This window comes from Nycticebus coucang, chromosome 22 (genome assembly GCF_027406575.1).
Source record: "Nycticebus coucang isolate mNycCou1 chromosome 22, mNycCou1.pri, whole genome shotgun sequence".
NCBI lineage: Eukaryota > Metazoa > Chordata > Mammalia > Primates > Lorisidae > Nycticebus > Nycticebus coucang.
The window spans coordinates 41,888,987-41,911,037 of NC_069801.1; the positions used below are offsets into that span (position 1 = coordinate 41,888,987).

General features: G+C 47.8%; 2 protein-coding genes across 7 annotated transcripts in view; one reads left to right on the forward strand and one right to left on the reverse strand.

Annotated features, from left to right (window-relative positions):
* TESK2 (testis associated actin remodelling kinase 2) overlaps positions 1–12,886 on the reverse strand; it is a 176,508-nt gene extending 163,622 nt beyond the window's left edge. For 2 of the 6 annotated variants that reach the window (XM_053575300.1, XM_053575301.1), the window contains exon 1: positions 1,058–1,381. Coding sequence is in view for 3 of the 6 variants with exons in the window: in XM_053575303.1 (XP_053431278.1) it covers positions 7,055–7,170; positions 7,414–7,547; positions 8,110–8,321; positions 8,485–8,552; positions 10,127–10,194; positions 10,751–10,940; positions 11,702–11,783; positions 11,895–12,103; positions 12,234–12,267; positions 12,355–12,660 (1,419 nt within the window). In the remaining 3 variants the exon portion in view is untranslated. Of the gene's footprint in view, positions 1–1,057; positions 1,382–6,891; positions 7,171–7,413; positions 7,548–8,109; positions 8,322–8,484; positions 8,553–10,126; positions 10,195–10,750; positions 10,941–11,701; positions 11,784–11,894; positions 12,104–12,233; positions 12,268–12,354 lie in introns of those variants that run through there. The other 4 variants (XM_053575304.1, XM_053575305.1, XM_053575303.1 and 1 more) reach the window with 4 other exon arrangements.
* A 126-nt stretch (positions 12,887–13,012) lies between these two features.
* MMACHC (metabolism of cobalamin associated C) lies at positions 13,013–21,913 on the forward strand. The gene is made up of 4 exons (XM_053575325.1): positions 13,013–13,224; positions 17,943–18,137; positions 19,309–19,461; positions 19,907–21,913. The coding sequence occupies exons 1-4, from the start codon at positions 13,144–13,146 to the stop codon at positions 20,324–20,326; spliced, it is 849 nt and encodes a 282-aa protein (XP_053431300.1). The 5' UTR covers positions 13,013–13,143; the 3' UTR covers positions 20,327–21,913.
* The last annotated feature ends 138 nt before the right edge of the window (positions 21,914–22,051 follow it).

Below are 22,051 nucleotides of genomic sequence, written 5' to 3' on the forward strand. Positions count from 1 at the left end.
TTATCCAAAACCAAATTTATTACTTTCCCTTACAATTGTTTATGTTCCCTATTTCACCTAACACTACCAATTCACACCATTGGCCAAGTCAGAAACCCCCCATTAATGCTCTCAACTCTATTTTGGACAATCCCTCTTGGAATTGCACATCATTCTCTCACCACTCTCCCAATTCATTCCCTGTCCCCTGGATAAGCACACTAGTTTCCTACTTATACTTAGGTTTCCTGCCCCATAGTCTTCACTTTCAATTCTTCCTCTACATTTTCACCACAGACAATGTAATCAAATTCCTGCTTACAAAACCTTCAACGGCTCCCTAACCCTACAGAATAAAGTCCAAATTCTTTAGCATGTTTTTCTCAGAGGTGTAAATTCAAAGGTTTTGAAATCAGACAAACCAGGGTTTCATTTCTAACTAAATACTGGCTTTGACCAGTCTTCAAAGTGAAGGGTAAAAGGCAGAAGAGGGAAAAGGAGGAAAGAGGAAAATAGAGCATGGGTAACCAGACAGGGGAAGAGAGAAGAGAGAAAGGAAGTATTTTTCGAGGGTACAAGTGGACATTTTCGAGACAGGAGCATGTCTGAGAGAAATAAAGTCAAGGAGTCTAGAGGCAGGAGAGGAGAGTTGGAGGTCTCCGAAACAAGAGTTTTCAAAGAAAACGAAGGATTGGGCAGCGTCTGTGGCTCGAGGAGTAGGGCGTCGGCCCCATATACCGGAGGTGGCAGGTTCAAACCCGGCCCCAGCCAAAAACTGCCAAAAGAAAGAAAGAAAACGAAGGATTCCTGAATCTCTGAAGTAAGGAAAGTCCCCCTGAGAGGCAACATCTAAAGGTTCCCAGTCTCTGAGGAGGAGAAGGCGCTGGGGAGGAGGCTGTCCTAGGACCCTGAGGGAAATGAGAAGAGAAGAGGAAAGAAGCTGAGAAGGGGGGTATCCCCAGCCACTGAGAAGAGGACCCGAGTGCCAAAGCTCTGGGGCCAAAGAAAGGTAGCAACTGCGCGTCCGAGCCGAGCCGGACGCCCCGGGTTTGTGCCCCAAACACTCTCCTCACGTTACCTGAGGCAGGACTGAATAGCCAGAGGTGTGCCTGCGCAGGCAGGAGGGGAAGGAAGCGGCAAAGAGAGACCATAGTCTCTCACAGCTCAGTGAGGGTGGCGGCACGACTCCTTAGCCTGCGGAGGCGGTGGGAGTCCCTCTCCCAGAAGCCGGTGACTCGATGGGGCTAGCGGCGGCCAAGGACGAGAAGACTACAGCCATGGCCCCGCAGTCGGGGCCGCCTCCCCCACCCCACCTGTATGGCTGGGCTAGGCGGACTATCCGACCAGCGAGACTGAGAGGGCAGCTGGCAGCTCCGCCGAACTCGCCGGGCCGCTAGCGACTCAAACGTCTGCCCACCACCACAGACAAGCTGGGGGCGTGGCCTAGACGGTCACGCCCCTCTCCTCGAGACCACCCCAATCAGTCGTCACTCCTTGATAAACGTGCCAGTGGAATTGTCCAATTAGCGTTAGAAATCCCACGTGGTTTGAGGGTGGGCTCAATGGGCGTCCAGAAAAGCCAATCAACCGCCTGAGGCACCAACACTGGAGAACGAAGCGAGCCAATAGAAAGGAAGGAGAGGTAAAAACCAGAAGAAGCAGTATGTTGGGAAGACGGAATCGAAGTGGAGAGAATACACCTGTGGGGAATCCAAGTCCAGGAGCCTCTCAGGAGGGAGAGTAAACACAAGATGTACCAATCAAAATGCTAAACACCGAAGCGATTAGTAATTAATAAAGCCAATTGAAAATAGACTAAACCTGCGCGGCTTTCAGTTTGGTCAAGGTATAGCCGAGTAAGGAAAAGCTTTAAAAATACCGTGTCGGGGCGGTGCCTGTGGTTCAGTGGGTAGGGCGCCGGCCCCATGCACCCAGGGTGGCGGGCTCAAACCCAACCCTGGCCGAACTGCAACAAAAATATAGCCGGGCGTTGTGGCGGGCGCCTGTAGTCCCAGCTACTTGGAAGGCTCAGGCAAGAGAATCGCCTAAGCCCAGGAGTTGGAGGTTGCTGTGAGCTGTGACGCCACAGCTCTCTACTGAGGGCGACAAAGTGAGACTCTGTCTCTACAAAAAAAAATATATATATATATATATGCGGTGTCTTGCAGAAGCTCAGTACGGTGAGGAGGAAAAAACTGATTCATAAATAATTATTAGCGACTAGAGCTGGTAAGAGCAATAAGTAGAGCTAAACAAAATGCTGAGGGAGCAACTCATCTAGACTAAGAGATTCGATGTCGTGAAGGCTTAAAGGAAGTTAACACTTGAGCTTCCTTGAAAACAAAAGACTGAAAGAGCTGGGTGGGGAATGAGAATTTTTTCCAACTATTTAATAGGCACATATTTCCTCATGCTTTCCATATGCCTAAACCTTAGGAGTTCATAATCTCATATGTGAGCAGAATGGAGGAGAAGGGCAAGAGCAGACAGGAACAGTTGAGTTTGGGCTTTACTGCACCATCACACCCTGTGGTTAGGGACCTCCTTTCATGTATCTTTAGACTTCCCTCATCCTGGAAGAGGGAGGGTATTGACAGTGATGGATTAAATAATTGCAGTATGCCAGCAAGTTGTAAGTTTGAGAAATATGTGTGGTAGGAGATATTGGAAAGAAAATGGCTGACCATGTTTGGGGCTTAAATGTCATATTTGTGCTTGATTTTTTATGCTGTGAGAACTATTCTTGAGCAGGAGTGTAACCTAAACAGACCACTGTTTTAGGAAGATTAAATGGTAGCTCACCCGATCTCTTTTTTTTTTTTTAAGAGATCGGGTGAGCTACCATTTTACTCTGTCTCACTTTGTCGCCCTAGGGGATCACAGCTAACAGCAACCTCCAGCTCTTGGGCTTGAGGTGATTCTCTTGCCTCAACCTCTGGAGTAGCTGGGACTACAGGCACCCACCTCAACACCTGGCTATTTTTGTTGTGGTGGTGGTTGCAGTTTAGCTGGGAGCCGAGTTTGAACCCACTACCCTCGGTATATGGGGCTGGCTACTCACTGAGCCACAGGTGCTGCCCCCTCATACGATCTCTTTTTTTTTTTTTTTTTTTTCATATGATCTCTTTAGGGAGAAAAGAGCCCAGCCTTTTTGGTACCATTCTTCTAGCAACAAATCATGTGCTGCCACCTGGTGACAATTCAAATACCATTGTTCTACATTGATATGTATTATTTCTGTTCTGAGAACCCTGGAACCATTTACAAGCGTGTATCCCCAGAGCTTGATACAAAATAATTAATAAATAAGTAAAGCACTGGTAGCAAGCAAAATTGAATAATGCCACCATGCCAGATATATCACCTGTCCAGTGAAGGACCTAAAAGACATGGGTTTCTTGCATCTGCTTCAGCAGGAAGATGAGGCTTGATGGGACATTTTGGTGTTGTTAAACTGGGTCTGTTTGACACAGGTCTGATCGCTATTATTCCGCTCTCACTGTCTCCCAGTGCTGAAGAGGAAAATCTGAAGATTGCCCGGTAGCTATCCATATAAAAAAGTACCTTTCTCCAGGACCTGTCTGCTTGTCAGACCAGGGCCTTGAATGCACCCCATAACTGAAGGTAGTTCCTATCCTACACATTTCAGCTTTTTATTCTGCTTTTATTTCAGACAACTGTCTCCCTCTCCAGCCAGACTGAGCTAAGAGCTGGGATCTTCACATGAGCCCACTGCACATCTTAGCTAAGGGAAAAGACATAACAGGATTGCTCTCATAAACATCCACTGGTAGGTGGATAGCGTTATCTTTTGCCTACATTTAGCAAAAAAGGCTTTATGAGGTCTCAAGGAAATGCTGCTTCTAAGGAAGCCCTGGACAACACTGTCTACAATACGAAGCCCAGGTAAAGAAAAAGTAAAGCTGCTCTTAGTCACATAGAAAAATATATAGTCGTCCCTTAGTATACGTTGGAGAATGGTTCCAGGACATTGAGAGTATACCAAAATCTGTGTATATTCAGGTCCTAAAGTCAGCCCTGAGCAACACAAGTGTAAGAAAAGTAGTCAGCCCTCCATGTGCACAGGTCTCACATCCCAGAACATTGTGTTTTTGATCCACGTTTGGTTGGGAAAAAAAATCTATATATACATGGACCCTTGCAGTTCACACCCATGTTGTTCAAAAGTGAACTTTACTTTCTACACAGCAAGTAAGTGTAAAGGATCAGAATCATTAGCCACAAGGCATTTTTTTTTTTTTTTTTTTTTTTTTTTTGTGGTTTTTGGCCGGGGCTGGGCTTGAACCCACCACCTCCGGCATATGGGACCAGCGCCCTACTCACTGAGCCACAGGCGCCGCCCAAGGCATTTTTAAAATGAAATATAACCAAAATATCAGAGTGTTAATCCCAGAACTTTAGGAGGCTGAGGGAGGACGATTGCTTGAGGCCAAGAGTTTGACACTAGCCTGGACAACATAGCAAGACTCTGTCACTTAAAAAAAAAAAAAAGAAAAAGAAAGGAAAGGGAAAAAACTATCAGAGAGCATCATTCCTAGTAAGAATAAGAATTGAAGCTGGGCGGCCAGGTGCAGTGGCTCATGCTTGTAATCCTAGAACTCTGGGAGACCAGATGGGTGGATTGCTTGAGCTCAGGCGTTCAAGAACAACCTGAGCAAGAGTGACACCCCATCTTTAAAATTCTTTAAAATATAGCCAGGCACTGTGGCAGGCTCCTGTAGTCCCAGCTAGTTGGGAGGCTGAGGCAAGAGGATTGCCTAAGCCCAAGAGTTTGAGGTTGCTGTGAGCTATGCTGCCACTGCATTCTACCAAGGGCAACAATGTGAGACTCTGTCTCAAAAAAAAATTTTTTTTTTTGAGGCTAGCTTGGGCATGGTGACTCACAACTGTAACCCTAGCTCTTTGGGAGGCCAAGTCGCCATTGCCTAAGGCCAGGGGTTTAAAACCAGCAAGACCTTGTCTATACAGAAATTTCAAAAATTATCCAGGCATTGTGGTGCACACCTGGAGTCCCAGCTTCTCAGGAGTGAGACAGGGAAGTTGTTTGAGCCCAGGAGTTTGAAGTTTGAGGCTTCTGTGATGATGATGCCACTCCATTCTAGCCTGGGCAACAGACTAAGACCGTCTCAAGTAAAAAAAAATAAGTGCCGAGTGGTGGCTCACACCTGTAATCCCAGCTTTCTGTGAGGTCAAGGTGGGTGGATTGCTTGAACTTAGGAGTTTGAGACCAGCCTGAGCAAAAGAGCAAGACCTCTAGAAAAATTAGCTAGGCCTGGTGGCTCATGCCTATAGTCCCAGTTACCCCTGAGGCTGAGGCAAGAGGATCACTTGAGCCCAAGAGTTTGAGGTTGCTGTGAGCTAAAATGTCACAGTACTCTACCCAGGATAAGAGAATGAGATTCTGTCTCAAAAAAAAAAAAAAAAAAGACTGGGTGCGGTGGTTCATACTCTGGGAGGTCAGGGCAGGCAGATCACTTGAGCTCACAAATTGAAGACCAGCCTGAACAAGAGTGAAACCTGGTCTCTAAAAAAAAAATAAAAAAAATAGCCAGACATTGTGTTAAAAAATAGTCCCAACTACTTGGGAGCCTGAAGCAAGAGGATCACTTGCACCCAAGAGTTTGAGGTTGCTGTGAGCTATGATGCCATAGCACTCTACCAAGGGCAACAAAGAGACACTGTCTCAAAAAAAAAAGAAAGAAAGAAATCATGAAATTTTTGTGCAAGTACGTTTACTAAGTCACACTGTAAACTATATTTCTTTTCTTTTTTTAAGCCAGAGCCTCAAGCTGTCGCCCTGGGTAGAGTGCCGTGGCATCACAGCTCACAGCAACCTCCAACTCCTGGACTCAAACGATTCTCCTGCCTCCACCTCCCAAGTAGCTGGGACTACAGGTGCCCGCCACAATGCCTTGCTATTTTTTGGTTGTAGCCATCATTGTTTGGTGGGCCCAGGCGGCAGCTCAGTTGTATGTGCCTGGTGCCTTAGCCGCTTGAGCCACAGGCGCCGAGCCTAAACTATATTTCTTCTTTTTTTTTTTTTTGGTTTTTGGCCAGGGCTGGATTTGAACCCACCACCTCTGGCATATGGGACCAGTGCCCCACCCCTTTGAGCCACAGACGCCGCCCCTAAACTGTATTTCTTATTGGGAGTCACACCCCAAAAAATTATGTAAGCCTTTGGATTACAGGCAGAGAGACTGAAAGAAGAGAGACCAAGAAGACTGCTGCAGAGATGCAGGCTAGGCTGCTGAGGATAAGGAGGTGTGGAGAGGCCGGAATGAACCTCAAGAAGCAAAAGCTAGGCTCGGCGCCCGTAGCTCAAGTGCGTAGGGCACCAGCCATATACACGGGAGCCAACAGGTTCAAATCCAGGCCAGGCCTGCCAAACTACAATGACAACTACAACCAAAAAAATAGCTAGGCGTTGTGGCAGGCGCCTATAGTCCCAGCTACTTGGGAGGCTGAGGCAAGAGGATCACTTAAGCCCAAGAGTTTGAGGTTGCTGTGAGCTGTGATGTCACAGCACTCTACTGAGGGTGACATAGTGAGACTGTCTCAAAGAAAAAAAAGCAAAAGCTAGAGATAAGGAAAGGAAGCCTCCTACTATCCAGGTCCAGGTCTCACCAGAATATCTCACCCTCCTCTGCATCCCCACAGCACTAATGCCCCAGAGCAGTGTCCTGTATCATTCTATTCACCACAGTGGTAGCTCTCATCTCTTTCCAAGTTCAACTGAGCTTGTACTCAGAAGGTACAGCTATAAGTGTCTATGAACTTGGATTTCAATGGTAGAGGTCACAGGAAGTAGTCAAATAAAAGGAGGAAGAGTTTCGTTAAGTCTATTCCATGTGGATGCTGATTCATAGAAAACACATCAGGGAGGGTTAAACCATTTTATTGCAGTTGGGAGGACAGGGATGGGCAGGCAGTGAAAAGCCTCAGTAGAAAGGGCAAATACCAGCAAGGTAAAGAGTAGAGGGGCAGGTGGCCTACAGGGCCTTGAAGGGAAGGATGAGCAATGAAGCCTTTCCCCCAGTACTCTAATAAGTCCTTATAGGTCACTCAGGCGCATCTTGGAGCCCTGAAGCAAAGTCTCTTCTTCAAGACTTTGTGTGTGGAGGTGAAAGCTGCTGGGTTCCAAGTTAGAAAGAATGCTCCTCTGGAAAGCTAAGAGGAAGGAAAAGGGAAGAGAAAAAAATCATTGGCAAGACCTATGCACAGAACTAGGCCTTGGGCCTTTTTGATGGAAAGGGACATACAGGCCTAGCTTGGAATATGTAGCCACAAAGATTGATGAATTCACAAAGAAGCAGAGACTCCATTCTACACAGTATTAAACAATTAGGCAGTTTTCGCATTCAGGTACCATTTGTATTCAGCCTCCCCCAAAACTGGGATCCCTGCTCTTACCCCCACCTAGTTGCCATAAAAGTTCCCAGCTACTGTTACTGTCCAGAAGATTGACTTCAGAGCTAGACGAAAAAAGAGATGTGCCAAAGGTGGTGGCCAGGGGCAGTTTAGATTGGAGGACATGAACAGAGGTCCTGGAAAGGGGAACAAAATCAGAGGCAGACACAGTAATTACATGTCAAAGGAGCCCTACCAGAACAGTAGTAAGTCTCTTCCCTCTTTATATCCATATATATAAAGACATCTCAGTGACTTGGTATCAGTAAAGAATGTCCAACATTGCCCTTATGGGCTACAACCAGGAAACTCATACTATCCCTATCAGCTCAGGCCAAAATCTAGGAGAGCTGAACTTTGATCCCCAGTGCCTGACCTCTCTGAAAAGAATCCCCTCTATTGGGCGATGCCTGTGGCTCAGTCCTTAAGGCACCGGCCCCATATACCGAGGGTGGCGGGTTCAAACCCGGCCCCGGCCAAACTGGAACCAAAAAATAGCCGGGCACTGTGGCGGGTGCCTATAGTCCCAGCTACCCGGGAGGCTGAGGCAAGACAATAGCCTAAGCCCAGGAGTTGGAGGTTGCTGTGAGCTGTGTGAGGCCACGGCGCTCTACCAAGGGCCATAAAGTGAGACTCTGTCTCTACAAAAAAAAAAAAAAAAGAATCCCCTCTATTGCCATAGCACCCATACCCACTGACCTGAGTATGTCATGCTTCTGGCGGGCATCCTGAGCCTTTGTACTGGTAGCCTCCAGGGTGTGACCCTTGCCTTTCTGGCCACTTTGCAGCTGCTTCAACATCTGCCAGTCCACAGTATCAGGTAGAACCAAACCTTTTTCTCTCCCCTCCCCATGATTGTCCTCTTCAGCACACTTGGAATATTCATGTGGCCAAGGACAGTTTCTCATGTCCTAGAGCAGAGTTTTGGAGAGAAGTAGAATCAGGACAGGAAAGACAGGGATAGAGATGGGGGCTGGAAAAGGTCTCCTGGCCTGCCTGACAAACAGGATAGACAGAGAAAAGAAGGGGCCTCTATGAAGAAATATGCAGACACCTATACAATCCTAGTCCTACCTTCCAGCTACAGGCATGAGTCAGCCGCCTCTCAGCCATCTGTTTCAGCAGCAACTCCCGGTGCTGGCCTGTAGGTGAGAATATAAGGAGGTTGTTCCCCAACTTCTTTCCTTTGCCCTTCCTGCCTATGACCAACTTGGTGCTGAAAACTGAGAAAGAAGCATGTCTGGTCCTGCTGTTAGGAAGTTTCCAAGCTGTCTAGAGAGACTAATCTCACGCCATGAGAGGCAAAGAGCAAGACAAAATACTTGGCCACACTTCTCAGTAGCTCAAGCAGTAAAAGGCATCTTATTGGGAGAGCAAGAAGGCTTTACTAAAAAGGGGTAAGGATATCCAGGCATTGTGGCGGGCGCCTGTAGTCCCAGCTACTTGGGAGGCAGAGGCAGGAGACTTGCTTAAGCCCAGGAGTTGGAGGTTGCTGTGAGCTGTGATGCCACAGCACTCTACCCAGGGCAACAGCTTGAGGCTCTGTCTCAAAAAAAAAGAAAAGAAAAGGTGTAGCAGCCCATATAGCCTATGGCTAGGAGGAGTGAGAGTTACAAGAAATACCTGTATAGCTCAATAATGGAATACCTTGGTGAAAAGGGCATGGAGAGGGATTTAGCTCTCCTAACAAGCATGAGAGCTCAGGAGATAAGAGCATTGGTGAGTGGGCGGCGCCTGTGGCTCAGTCAGTAAGGCGCCGGCCCCGTATACCGAGGGTGGCGGGTTCAAGCCCGGCCCCGGCCAAACTGCAACCAAAAAAATAGCTGGGCATTGTGGCGGGCGCCTGTAGTCCCAGCTACTCAGGAGGCTGAGGCAAGAGAATCGCCTAAGCCCAGGAGTTGGAGGTTGCTGTGAGCTGTGTGAGGCCACGGCACTCTACCAAGGGCCATAAAGTGAGACTCTGTCTCTACAAAAAAAAAAAAAAAAGAGCATTGGTGAGGCGGTGCCTATGGCTCAGTGAGTAGGGCGCCGGCCCCATATGCCGAGGGTGGCGGGTTCAAACCCAGCCCCGGCCAAACTGCAACAACAACAAAAAAAAATAGCCGGGCGTTGTGGCGGGCGCCTGTAGTCCCAGCTGCTCGGGAGGCTGAGGCAAGAGAATCGCGTAAGCCCAAGAGTTAGAGGTTGCTGTGAGCCATGTGACGCCACGGCACTCTACCCGAGGGCGGTACAGTGAGACTCTGTCTCTACAAAAAAAAAAAAAAAAAAAAAGAGCATTGGTGAATTGGCAGTCTCTACACCTGTGGTGTTGAGAGGCACAAGATCAGCCTTATATTAGGCTGGAGGAGAAGGCAGTCAGGAGCATGCACAGTCTATCACGGACCGGCTTACTCTGACTTCTCTCCTGCCTGCAGAACGCCAGCTATGGCGTCTCTCTGCTGAAGATCACTAAGCTCTACTAAAGACTAAGATCTATCTATTCTAAGAAGATTGCTTTACTCTCTCTAAGACTCTCTCTCTCCCGCTAAAATAGATAACCCTCAAGCACCTAAGAGAAACTGTTCCTGAGCAAGGTAGCTTAGCGGTCTGCGTCTGGAACCTAGTTAAGCTAGACCTCAGACCTGGCCAGTTCTGGGCCCTGAAATATGGTGTCAGGAGTGGGATGTGACAAAAAGAGGATAAGGGAATACGTATTCACCTCCAATCTTTTACTTACTTAGCTGATGCCGCAGCAACTTCAGTTCCTCCAGCAGACTCTCTGCCTCCTCCCCCAAGCCTTGTGGCCTAAGAAGTGTCAGCAATATCATTTTATAGTCAATGAATCCAGAGTGATACCACCAGCATCCCAGAATGTCACGAGTTCAGAGACCTCGAGAAGACAAAATCTTGGGCGGCGCCTGTGGCTCAGTGAGTAGGGCGCCAGCCCAATATACCAAGGGTGGTGGGTTCAAACCCAGCCCCAGCCAAACTGCAACAAAAAAAAAAGTAGCCGGGCATTGTGGCAGGTACCTGTGGTCCCAGCTACTTGGGAGGCTGAGGCAAGTGAATCGCCTAAGCCCAGGAGTTGGAGGTTGCTGTGAGCTGTGATGTCATAGCACTCTACCAAGGGTGATAAAGTGAGACTCTGTCTCTTAAAAAAAAAAAAAAGAATAGCCGGGCGTTGTGGCAGGCACCTGTAGTCCCAGCTACTCGGGAGGCTGAGGCAAGAGAATCGCTTAAGCCCAGGAGTTGGAGGTTGCTGTGAGCTGTGTGAGGCCACGGCACTCTAACGAGGGCCATAAAGTGAGACTCTGTCTCTACAAAAAAAAAAAAAGAAGACAAAATCTTGCCTATCACCTACTCAGTCTGCAGCTCCTGATGAAGGCCAGTGGTAGGACTGCACGTTAATGGTCCTGTTTGCATTCGTGCTTGGACTTGAGTATGCTCCTGCACCTGGCTCCGAAGACTCTGCAGTTCCCTTCTCACCTCCTCCAGGCGTTGCTCCAGAAGAGCCCTCCTCTCTGGGCCTCCCTGCAGCAACCTTAGTGATGCTGTAGTGGGACAAGTTGGGAGTCAGCCTCTCTAAGAGCATTACACAAGAGTCCTGATATTCTACTTGTAAATCAAGGTGCACGGCTCGGTGCAGTGGCTCACACCTATAATCCTAGCATTCTAGGAGCCTGGGGCAGGGGGATTACTTGAGCTCAGGAGTTTGACACCAGCCTGCGCAAGAGTGAGACCCTGTCTCTACAAAAAAAATAGAAAAACAAAAAAAACAAAAAATAGAAAAACTAGCCGTGTTGTACCACGTGTAGTCCCAGTTACTCTGGAGACTGAGGATCACTTGAGCCCAGGAGTTTGAGATTGTTGTGAGCTAGGCTTACACCATGACACTCTATCCAGACCAACAGAGTGAGACTATGTCTAAAAAAAAAAAAGTGCATGTGCACACAGAAAAGGTATGTAGCATGCCAGGCGTGATGGCTCACACCTGTAATCACACCTGGAGGCCAACGTGGATGGACTGCTTCTCAGGCATTTGAGACAAGCCTGAGAAAGAGTGAGACCCCGTCTCTACTAAAATAGAAAAACTGGCCAGCCATAGTGGTAAGCACCTGTAGTCCCAGCTACTCAGGAGTCTGAGGCAAGAGGATTGCTGAAGCCCAGGAGTTTGAGGTTGCTGTGAGCTATGATGCCATGCACTCTACCAAAGGCAACAGAGTGAGACTGTCTCAAAAAAAAAAAAGTGTGTGGCAAAACTGCATACATATATATGAAGCTATGTGTATGAAGAAAAGAACAGGTAAGATACCTTCCAGGGCACCGATTTGGTACTTCTGCTGCTCTTGCTCTTCCACCAAGCCTTGCACAGCCTGCCTTAGTGCCTCAGTCACCTATCCAGGCACAAAAACACATGAGCTACTGTGTAAGAGTCTTTTCTCAAGCCCTACTATTCTTATCTCAGATAAACACCACATATACACACCTAGGGTTCTCAGCCTCACCTGAGCCTGAGATTGAAGCTGGGATCGGAGAACAGTAACTTCATCCCAGAGATGGAATGAACTATAGACCTCAGGCCATATCAGCTTCTCCGGGGCTGTGGGAGTCTGGGTTTGGACTCTTAACTTGGGAGGCAACTGATGAGAGGAAACCCAGGTCTCAGCCAGGTGCCTTGCTGAGGGAAAAAGGATGGGAAAAGCGCATAGTCTATCTGTGGAGGGGAACAGAGTTAAAGAAAGGAAACAGTTGGGGAATCTGTCAGTAGTGGATTATACAGAACCTGGAAGAGATCAGATCTTGGAAAGAGAAAAGGCTGGAGAGTCGAAAGGAACAATACTTACCTGCGGAGGAGATCCCAAAAGGATACAGTCGCTGCTACAAAAGAAACAGTTGCACAGAGCAATGAGCTCCAGAGTCCCTCAAAGTTGCCTCGCAAACTGGGTGCCCGCGCCAACTCCTCACCTTAATCCGGGCCACATTTCCATCAGTAGCGCTGAGAAGCGCATCCAGCTGCTCAGACCAGCTTAGACGCCTATTCATATCCTGTGGCAAGGGTCTGGTTCCCTGGTGTCTTGTGTCCTTGCTCTCCCAACTGGGGATACCCGAGGTACAGCCCAAGAAAGGCCACGATGTTATATCGAGAGAGGGAAGTGGGGATGCAATACCAAGGTTAGGGGCTGTAGTATCAGAACAAAATTGCGGCTCTGGAACTAAGGAAGAGAGCAGCGGTCTCGGAAAACTGTAAGAAAAGGGAGATGTCTTGATCATACGCAGTTATCAGGTCGGAGTTAAAGGTACCGAACCTTGGTCGAAATCACTCCAGATCCAGGACACTGGAGCCATCATGCCAAACCAGTACCAGCTACAACTGCCGCTGCTGGGTTCAAATCTATAATCAGTTGGGAGAAACCAACATCCGACTAGCTACCGCAGCGCCACCTGGGAAGCTGAGTTGTCCTCCCGCGAAGACAACCGGCAAAGGAGGTAGCTGAACTACGCTTCCCTGGGACTACGCGTGCATCCACCCTCCCACCGTGAAGCCTGCCGGAAAACCGAGTCCTCCTGCGTCTCTGTGGTTGGCTCGGAAGGCCAAGTGAACACGCAACCCAAGATGCATCGCGCCGAGCCAGCGCTGTCCCTTTCCTGGTAACAGTACTTCCTGGGAAATGAAGTCCAAATTTCCGCAAAACGTAACGCTCCAGTTATCCTTGAGACTCCATTCCCCAGCAAGCTCAGCGTGTAGCGTGCGTTATGGAGCCGCGAGTTGCAGAACTGAAGCAGAAGATTGAGGATACTCTGTGTCCTTTTGGCTTCGAGGTGTACCCCTTCCAGGTTGGTTTATCTCTCTGCGTTTTTAGGGCGAAGTGTATGATTGACCTCCTAGCAACCGACGTGAGACCACAGCGGCTCTGGTTTTCCCGGAGCCCCTTGGGCCCGGTGTCCATCTGAGGACTGGGACAGGGTGTCATAGGGGGCTTGGGTTAAAAACAGAAGCGGTTGCATGTTTGTCCTTTTACCACTACACCACCTCCACCCATAATGTTAGATTGATGAAGGCACTATATGAGCCAGTAGCCTATGTGGCTCTGAATGTAACTTATGTAATTTACTGGAACAAAGGGACGCTTATGTTAGAGTCACCTTGGAAGCCTCCTGAATGATTTAGGATAGGACAAGGCCAGAAAGGTTTGCATAGTTATGATTTAGGTCGTCTGAGGGGAGATGGACATTTCTGGCAACGAAAACGCAAACAGTTGGCTGGTTTGTTCCATCTACCAACAGAAGGGTGATTCATAATGGTGCCAATCATCAGTGCCAGATTGAGTATAGAAACTCTATGCACCGCCTGGCACAGAAGTCTCTGCTCTTTACCCCCATCCCTGTTTACATAGGTCCGTTTCTCCCAGATATTGCCTGTGCACTGAGCAGTGTACTTAGGATATAAACTCAGTACGGCCTTTTTGCCTGAGGCTTAAGAAACCACCCACTTCCCATTCCTTCAACTGAATGGCTCACATCAGTGCTGGGGGAAGATATAGAAGAAGTAGGTTGAGTCTAGCTTAAAGAGGACTTGCCAGAAAAAATGGAATTGAGCTATATCTGAAAAAAACGAATTGGAAAGAAAGAGCATTATGCACATCCCAGACATCAGGAAGAGCTTGAGTAAGGGGGCGGAGATTGTGGTGGATGGCAGGTGTGAGAGTGAGAGTGCCTATCTAGTGAGTTGGGTAGACCTGGGTATTGGGAGCAATTGTACTGAACATACCAGCCTGAGCAAAAACGAGACCCCGTCTCTACTAAAAATAGAAAAAAAAGCTGAGATAAGAGGATCGCTTGAGCCCTACTTGGAGGTTGCTGTGAGCTATGATGCCATGGCACTCCACCCAGGATAACAGATTGAGACTCCTCTCAAAAAAAAAAAAAAAAATTGTACTAAACAATGAACTGCAGCCCTCCTGGATCCCTACCTATCTCTTAACCTCCCCAGCCCAACATCCAAATCAGCTACCAAGACCTATAAGACCGTCTACTGAATCTCCCAAATCCAATCCATTCCCTTCCATTTCACCCACTGGTCCAGGCCACCATTTCTCTCTTGGATTACTTTAAAACCTCTTTGCTGTATTGATCATATCAGTGTACTCCGTAGATCTATAGTGGCTCCTCACTGCCTGTTTACACTGCTATTCAAGGCCAGTCATAATATCTCTTGTACTTATCCCTCTAACTTTGTCTCCTCTTGTGACCCTCTTTACAGACCCTTCAATTCCAACAAACTAGACAATGTTTTGTTTCAAATATGCCCAGTAACTTCTGCCTATATTTTTACTCATGTTGTGACTGCTGTTTATAATACACACCAGACGCTCCTCCCTACCGTGCCCAGTGGGTTTACTATCAAGGACTAAGTATGTTGGTAGCCTCAATTCATCCTTGACTGATAATAACAGTGTTGTTTCAAGAAACCTCCTGTTCTTGTGGCAGGCGCCTATAGTCCCAGCTACTCAGTCCCAGTTACTACTGAGGCAAGAGAATCACCTAAGCCCAACAGCTGGAGGTTGCTGTGAGCAGTGACGCGACGGTACTCTACTGAGGGTGACAAAGTGAGACTCTGTCTCTAAAAAAAAAAAGAGAGAAAGAAAGGAACTGCCTGTTCTCTACAAAGCTGATCTTGAGAGTTAAGTTTATGTAGCCAGGAACTATGTACTTGTCTTCCAGTTTTTAACCTATTATAACTGCTTGATCTTCAAAGAGGCAGACATGTACAAAGTAAAATAGCTTGGCTCAGCATCTGTGGCTCAAGCGGCTAAGGCGCCACCCACATACACCTGAGCTGGCGGGTTCGAATCCAGCCTAGCCCGCCAAACAACAATGACGGCTGCAACTAAAAAAATAGCCAGGCATTGTGGTGGGTGCCTGTAGTCCCAGCTACTTGGGAGGCGGAGGCAAGAGAATCACTTGAGCCCAGGAGTTGGAGGTTGCTGTGAGCTGTGATGCCATGGCACTCTACCCAGGGCGACAGAGTGAGGCTCTGTCTCAAAAAAAATAAAAAATGAAAAAGAAAAGAAATATTTATATTTATGGAGTTTGGGGGGGTGGCTTGTTTTTCTATACAGGCTATTGTTTGGACACAAAAGAGGGGAATGATAAATTCTAGGAATGAGCAAAGGTCAAGAACAGCTTCAGAGAAAGTAATGATTCAGCTTGAGTCTCCTCTCAGTTCAATGCGCAGAGGCTATTCCAAGTGACATTATAATTATTGTATTATAGTTGCACCTGGAATCTCCTGGGGCATAGCAAACCCAGAAAAGAACAGGTGTTTCCCTTAGTCTCTGCAGTTGCAAGGTTTAGGAACTCTTCAGGGACTCCTTTAGCCACTGCCTGGTGTTAAAACATGCTGGCGTAATCAAATCACATACCAAGAGTCTTCCTGATCTGATCTTCCACCTCCTTGAACTTTTACTATCTCCAGGGCAACTGAAGAGATCAGGATGGTGCAATCCATGCAGTGGTCTAGGTATCCCTTTATCACAGTAGTTCTCAACCTTCCTAATACTGCGACCCTTTAAGACAGTTCCTCATGTTGTGGTGACCCCCAATGGTAAAATTATTTTTCTTGCTACTTCATAACTGTAACTTTGCTACTGTTATGAATCATAATGTAAATATCTGATATGCAGGATGTATTTTCATTGTTCCAAAGGGGTCGCGACCCACAGGTTGAGAAGTGCTGCTTTATTATGTTATATATGTAGTCATCTGGGCCCCCTCTGCAACGATGAAAATTTGCTCCATTAGCTCCTTCCCAGAGATAGGAAGGAGACATTGAGTACTTCAAAGGCAAGTGTGTTTGGGCATCGCCTGTGGTGAGTGAGTAGGCCACTGGCCCCATACACCAAGGGTAGCAGGTTCAAACCTGGCCCTGGCCAAACTGCAACAAAAAATAGCCAGGTGTTATGGCAGGTGCCTGTAGTCCCAGCTGCTCAGGAGGCTGAGGCAAGAGAATCACCTAAGCCCAAGAGCTGGATGTTGCTGTGAACTATGATGCCACAGCACTCTACCAAGGGCGACAAAGTAAGACTCTGTCTAAAAAATAAAAGTCAAGTGTGCAGACCCAACGCTGAGAATTGATCCAGTCCACTACAGCCCTAAATGTAGGAAACCACGCAAGAGGTTTGCTATATCCCTGTGCTCTCAGCAGTCTGTTGAGACCATAAATGCTTTAAATTACTCCTTAACTTCTCTGCATTGGCTTTACTTTACTTGAAGACCAGAAAACCATACCTATCAAGATGTCACAAATAGCTCAGCTTCCATCATGGAGAACTCAAGAGGTCTTATCTATCCTTAAAATTGGAATCAAAGATAGCTCACAGGGCAGCTCTTCAGTACACGATTTTCATAACCTTGTATAGTTGTTCTCTCTTGGACCCCAACACTGTTAAGGGCATCACATAATCCATCAATAACAAAACATAAGGGCTCAGCACCCATAGCTCAGTGGTTAGGGCATGGGCCACAGGCACCGGGACTGGTGGGTTCGAACCCGGCCCAGGCCTACTAAACAACGACAACAACAACAAAAAATAGCCAGGTGTTGTGGTGGGTGACTGTAGTCCCAGCTACTTGGGAGGCTGAGGCAAGAGAATCGCTTAGGCCCAAGAGTTAGAGGTTGCTGTGAGCTGTGACGCCACGGCATTCTACCAAGGGTGACATAATGAGACTGTCTCAAAAAAAGAAACCCAAAAACGTAAGAATACAAGTTCCACCCAGCTACTCGGGAGGCTGAGACAAGAGAATTGCCTAAGCCCAGGAGTTGGGAGGTTGCTGTGAGCTGTGATGCCACAGCATTCTACCCAGGGCCATAGCTTGAGGCTGTCTCAAAAAATACCGAGGGTGGCAGGTTCAAACCCAGCCCCAGCCAAACTGCAACAATAAAAAAAAAAAAAAAAAAATAGCTGGGCATTGTGGCAGGTGCTTCTAGTCCCAGCTACTCGGAGGCTGAGGCAAGAGAATTGCCAGGAATTGGACGTTGCTGTGAGCTGTGTCACACTACAGCCCTCTACAGAGGGTGATAAAGCAAGACGCTGTCTCTAAAGAAAAAAAAAACTCGCTGTCAAATTCAGATGAGTTCCGCATAAACATATACAGCATCAGAGAAAACTTAATAAATGAATGAGATGGAGGGTGGGGCAAAATGTATAAAACCTTTGATTTCAAGTGTGTCAGGCTGGCCCTCTCTAGCCTGGATTGAGTTTTCATTTTTTTTTTTTTTTTTTTTTTTGAGACAGAGCCTCAAGTTATCAGCATGGGTAGAGTGCCATAGCATCACAGCTCACAGCAACCTCAAACTCTTGGGCTTAAGTGATTCTTTTGCCTCAGCCTCCCAAGGAGCTGGGACTACAGGTGCCCACCACAACGCCTAGCTATTTTTTGATGCAGTTGTCATTTGATGCAGTTTGAACCCACCAGCCTCAGTGTATGTGGCTAACACTGTAACCACTGTGCTACCGGTGCCAAGCCTGGCTTGAGTTTTCTGTCTGTTCCAGGTGGCGTGGTACAATGAACTCCTGCCTCCAGCTTTTCACCTGCCCCTGCCAGGCCCTACCCTGGCATTCCTGGTACTTAGCACACCTGCCATGTTTGACCAGGCACTCAAGCCCTTCTTGCAGAGCTGCCACCTTCAACTGCTGACTGATCCTGTGGATCAGTGTGTGGCCTACCATCTGAGCCGTGTTAAAGAGGTGAGGAAGGTTTGATTTTCCCCCCAGCTCTCAAACCTACAGGCTGTATCAAGCTCCTCTAAGCTAATGCAGGACCTACATCTAGAGCTAGGAGTCCTCTAAGCTAATGCAGGACCTAGATCTAGAGCTAGGAGTCACTTGAAATGCAAAATACCCAAAGCTAGCCTTGACATCATGTGATTACTCCCCATTCTGCCTTCTCACACCCAGTCTCCACCACCTTCCTCTAGCAGACCCTCAGTCTGAAACCAGTTTCACTCACCTTTCCCTGATGGGCAGTAAAAGAACCAAAGGCCTGGGTGGCGCCTGTGGCTCAATGAGTAGGGCGCCAGCCCCATATACCGGAGGTAGCAGGTTCAAACCTGGCCCCGGTCAAAAACTGCAAAAAATAAAAATAACCACAGGCCTAGCATTTTTTGGACTCTGAGTGAAACAGGAATGAGCCCTACATTCCCCAAGCATTGCTCACCTGCCTTTGCCATAGACATACGAGTGTTATGCTGTCTTTGGGTCCTGTGGTTATAGAATATTCTCCCACCACATACTTAACATTTGCACATTCATATGTGTATAAACACAGGGTGTCCCCAAAGCCAGACCATGTCTTCCACCCTGGGAATTATATATTTCCCTTCACACATGGCCCAGCTGGAAAGAACTGTAACTGTCTCCACAGTGGAGGTCCCCAGGTCATGTTTTCTCTTCAAAGGAGACTTGAAAACAGGACCATATCAACACAAAAACTAGGACAAAGGGCAGCACCTGTGGCTCAGTTTGTAGGGTGCTGGCCCCATATACCAAAGGTGGTGGCTTCAAACCCAGCCCTGGCCAACCTGCAACAAAAAATAGCCAGGCGTTGTGGTGGGTGCCTATAGTCTCAGCTACTTGGGAGGCTGAGGCAAGAGAATCTCCTAAGTACAGGAGCTGGAGGTTGCTGTGAGCTGTGTGATGCCATGGCACTCTACCCAGGGTGACAAAGTGAGACTCTGTCTCTAAAAAAAAAGGGGGTGGGGGTTGCCTGTGGCTCAAAGGAGTAGGGCGTCAGCCCATATACCAGGGTAGTGGGTTCAAACCCAGCCCCAGCCAAAAACTGCAAAAAAAAAAAACTAGGACAAGGTCATGACGACTCCCCACCTGCTGACAGAAGCCTCTCTCTTGCCCTCTGTGCCAGAGCCTCCCAGAGCTGCAGATTGAAGTCATCGCTGACTACGAGGTACACCCGAACCGGCGCCCGAAGATTCTTGCCCAGACAGCAGCCCACGTGGCAGGGGCTGCTTACTACTATCAACGGCAAGATGTGGAAAGTGACCCCTGGGGGACCAAGGTCAGACAACAATTGTGAATAAGGAAGGACTGTGAGATAAAACAGTAAAGAGAGCCCCATCAGGTCCCACATTCCTGAGCTTTGAGTGATTTGTTAGATAACCAGGACAAAGAAGCTGTGTCCTACCCAGGGGTCCTATCCCATCACTTGCTTTCTGGAGTTTACTTAGGGACACATGAGGTCAGAAAACTTGGTCTATTCTTAAAACTATTTGAGGAGGGGGGAGAACAGTGATCAGAAGACCAGTGGTGACACTGGACCCAGCCCTTCCTTGTGCTCAGAATAAATTTATGAAAAGCTTGTCCAGAAGACAGGTACAGGGCTCCAATGTAGTTAAGTGTCCACTGAGTGGGAAATAACTGGACAAGCATAGCTTGCCATATGGTGGCTGGATTTGGTGCCAGTGGGACCTCCCTGACTTTGCTTTTCTTCATTGTCTCCTCAGCACATATCAGGAGTGTGTGTACACCCCGAATTTGGGGGCTGGTTTGCCATCAGAGGAGTAGTGCTGCTGCCTGGAGTAGAGGTGCCAGATTTGCCACCCAGAAAACCTTGTGACTGTGTGCCTACAAGAGCTGATCGCATAGCTCTTCTTGAAGGCTTCAATTTCCATTGGCGTGACTGGACTTACCGGGATGCAGTGATACCCAAAGAGCGCTACTCAGAAGAGCAAAAGGCCTACTTTTCCACTCCACCTTCCCAACGATTGGCCCTATTGGGCTTGACGCAGGCCTCAGAGGAACCTAGCTCTCCATCCCCTGACTTTCCCTTTATCACACTCACCAAGAAGTCTCAGATTCCCAGCAGAGCCACCCGAAGCTGGCTTAGCCCTAGGGTATCACCACCTTCATCCCCTGGCCCTTGATACCTTACTTCTCTGTGGGACCCCTATTTATGGTGGTACTTGGTAGAACTTAATTGGTTTGGGCAAAGCAAAAGAGATTTTATTTTGGGTACAAAATGGACTATTTTTAGTAATATAGATCATGAAGGTAAGAAAGTTAGGTCAGGATAAGTCAAAGGCCAAGTTAGAGCCACAATTCCATGTCTTTGAATATGGAACTCTTGCATCTATTACCGTATCTATTCAGTGCCCCCAAGATGCTACTTCTTACAGGGCCCATACTGCATAGGGTTTTTGTGAGGACTGAATAAATATATGTAAATGCCTGGCATGTAGTAAACAGTATGTGTTGGTTGGTACTGCAGGCCCTAGGAATACTTGACTGCTGCTCTTAAACCTAATCTGGGTTCTGAAGGGGTGGGCAAGCTAAGGTAGCTGATAGAACAAGTGGCTAGAAGGGCATCCACAACACAAGAAAGTATCCTCTGTTTTGTTTTGACAGTCTCACTCTGTTGCCCTTGGTAGAGCGCCGTGGCATCACAGCTCACAGCAACCTCCAACTCCTGGGCTTAAGAATTTCTCTTTTTTTTTTTTGTAGAGACAGAGTCTCACTGTACCGCCCTCGGGTAGAGTGCCATGACGTCATACAGCTCACAGCAACCTCTAACTCTTGGGCTTACGCGATTCTCTAGCCTCAGCCTCCCAAGCAGCTGGGACTACAGGCGCCTGCCACAAAGCCCAGCTATTTTTTGTTGCAGTTGCCACTGCTGTTTTAGCTGGCCAGGGCTGGGTTCAAACCTGCCACTCTCAGTATATGGGGCTGGCGCCCTACCCACTGAGCCACAGACACCACCCAGTTTCCTCAGTTTTTTTTTTTTTTTCTTTTTTTGTAGAGACAATCTCACTGTACCGCCCTCTGGTAGAGTGGCGTGGCGTCACACGGCTCACAGCAACCTCTAACTCTTGGGCTTATGCAATTCTCCTGCCTCAGCCTCCCAAGCAGCTGGGACTACAGGCGCCTGCCACAACGCCCGGCTATTTTTTTGTTGCAGTTTGGCCGGGTCTGGGTTTGAACCCGCCACCCTCGGCATATGGGGCCGGCGCCCTACTCACTGAGCCACAGGCCCCGCCCAGTTTCCTCAGTTCTTAATCTACCTTAGCCTCAAGGGCCCAGGAAGAATCTAGCTTCTTGTTGACAACCTTCCTCAGGACAATGATATGGATGAGGATCAAAAGGACTACCATCTAAAGGCTAAAACCCAGGGAAGATAAAAAGTGCTTAATACTGTAATAGTTCTATAAGCCTTACTCAAGGCCAGGAGCCCTGTATTTGTCTTCCTTTTCCCATTTCAGTTCAAAAGAGAAAGGAAACACCCTCCCCCACCCCAGCTATGTTCTTTTACAGAGCAGGTACCAGGCACTTATTAGAGGTGGCCAAGCTTCTGGTTCCCATGTAGCCCTCTCAGTAGTGTAAATGTAGATGTCCAAGTAATTTCACTAGGACCTTAACCTACAACCCAACCTATGGCATAAGTTGAAGTGCCGCAGCCAATTCTACAGCAGGGCTTGCACTTTTCTCCACATACTGAAAAACAAAATGGGACACCTTGGGTCAGTTCCATCCCCCCGTCCATCTGCATTTCCCTCCAATGTAAGTTGCCCCTGAATCTAAGGTAGCTCTCATTTCCCCCTAAAAAGGGAAAGCAAAGAATAAATTTCTCTTAAAATCTAATGCCTCCTAAAATG

What these genes read in the sequence shown, in the direction of transcription:
- MMACHC (XM_053575325.1), top strand. Translation starts at nt 13,144, where the DNA reads ATGGAGCCGCGAGTTGCAGAACTGAAGCAGAAGATTGAGGATACTCTG. An exon ending in ATCTGAGCCGTGTTAAAGAG is followed by an intron (nt 18,138 to 19,308) that starts GTGAGGAAGGTT and finishes CCTCTGTGCCAG; the next exon opens with AGCCTCCCAGAGCTGCAGAT. An exon ending in GTGACCCCTGGGGGACCAAG is followed by an intron (nt 19,462 to 19,906) that starts GTCAGACAACAA and finishes TTGTCTCCTCAG; the next exon opens with CACATATCAGGAGTGTGTGT.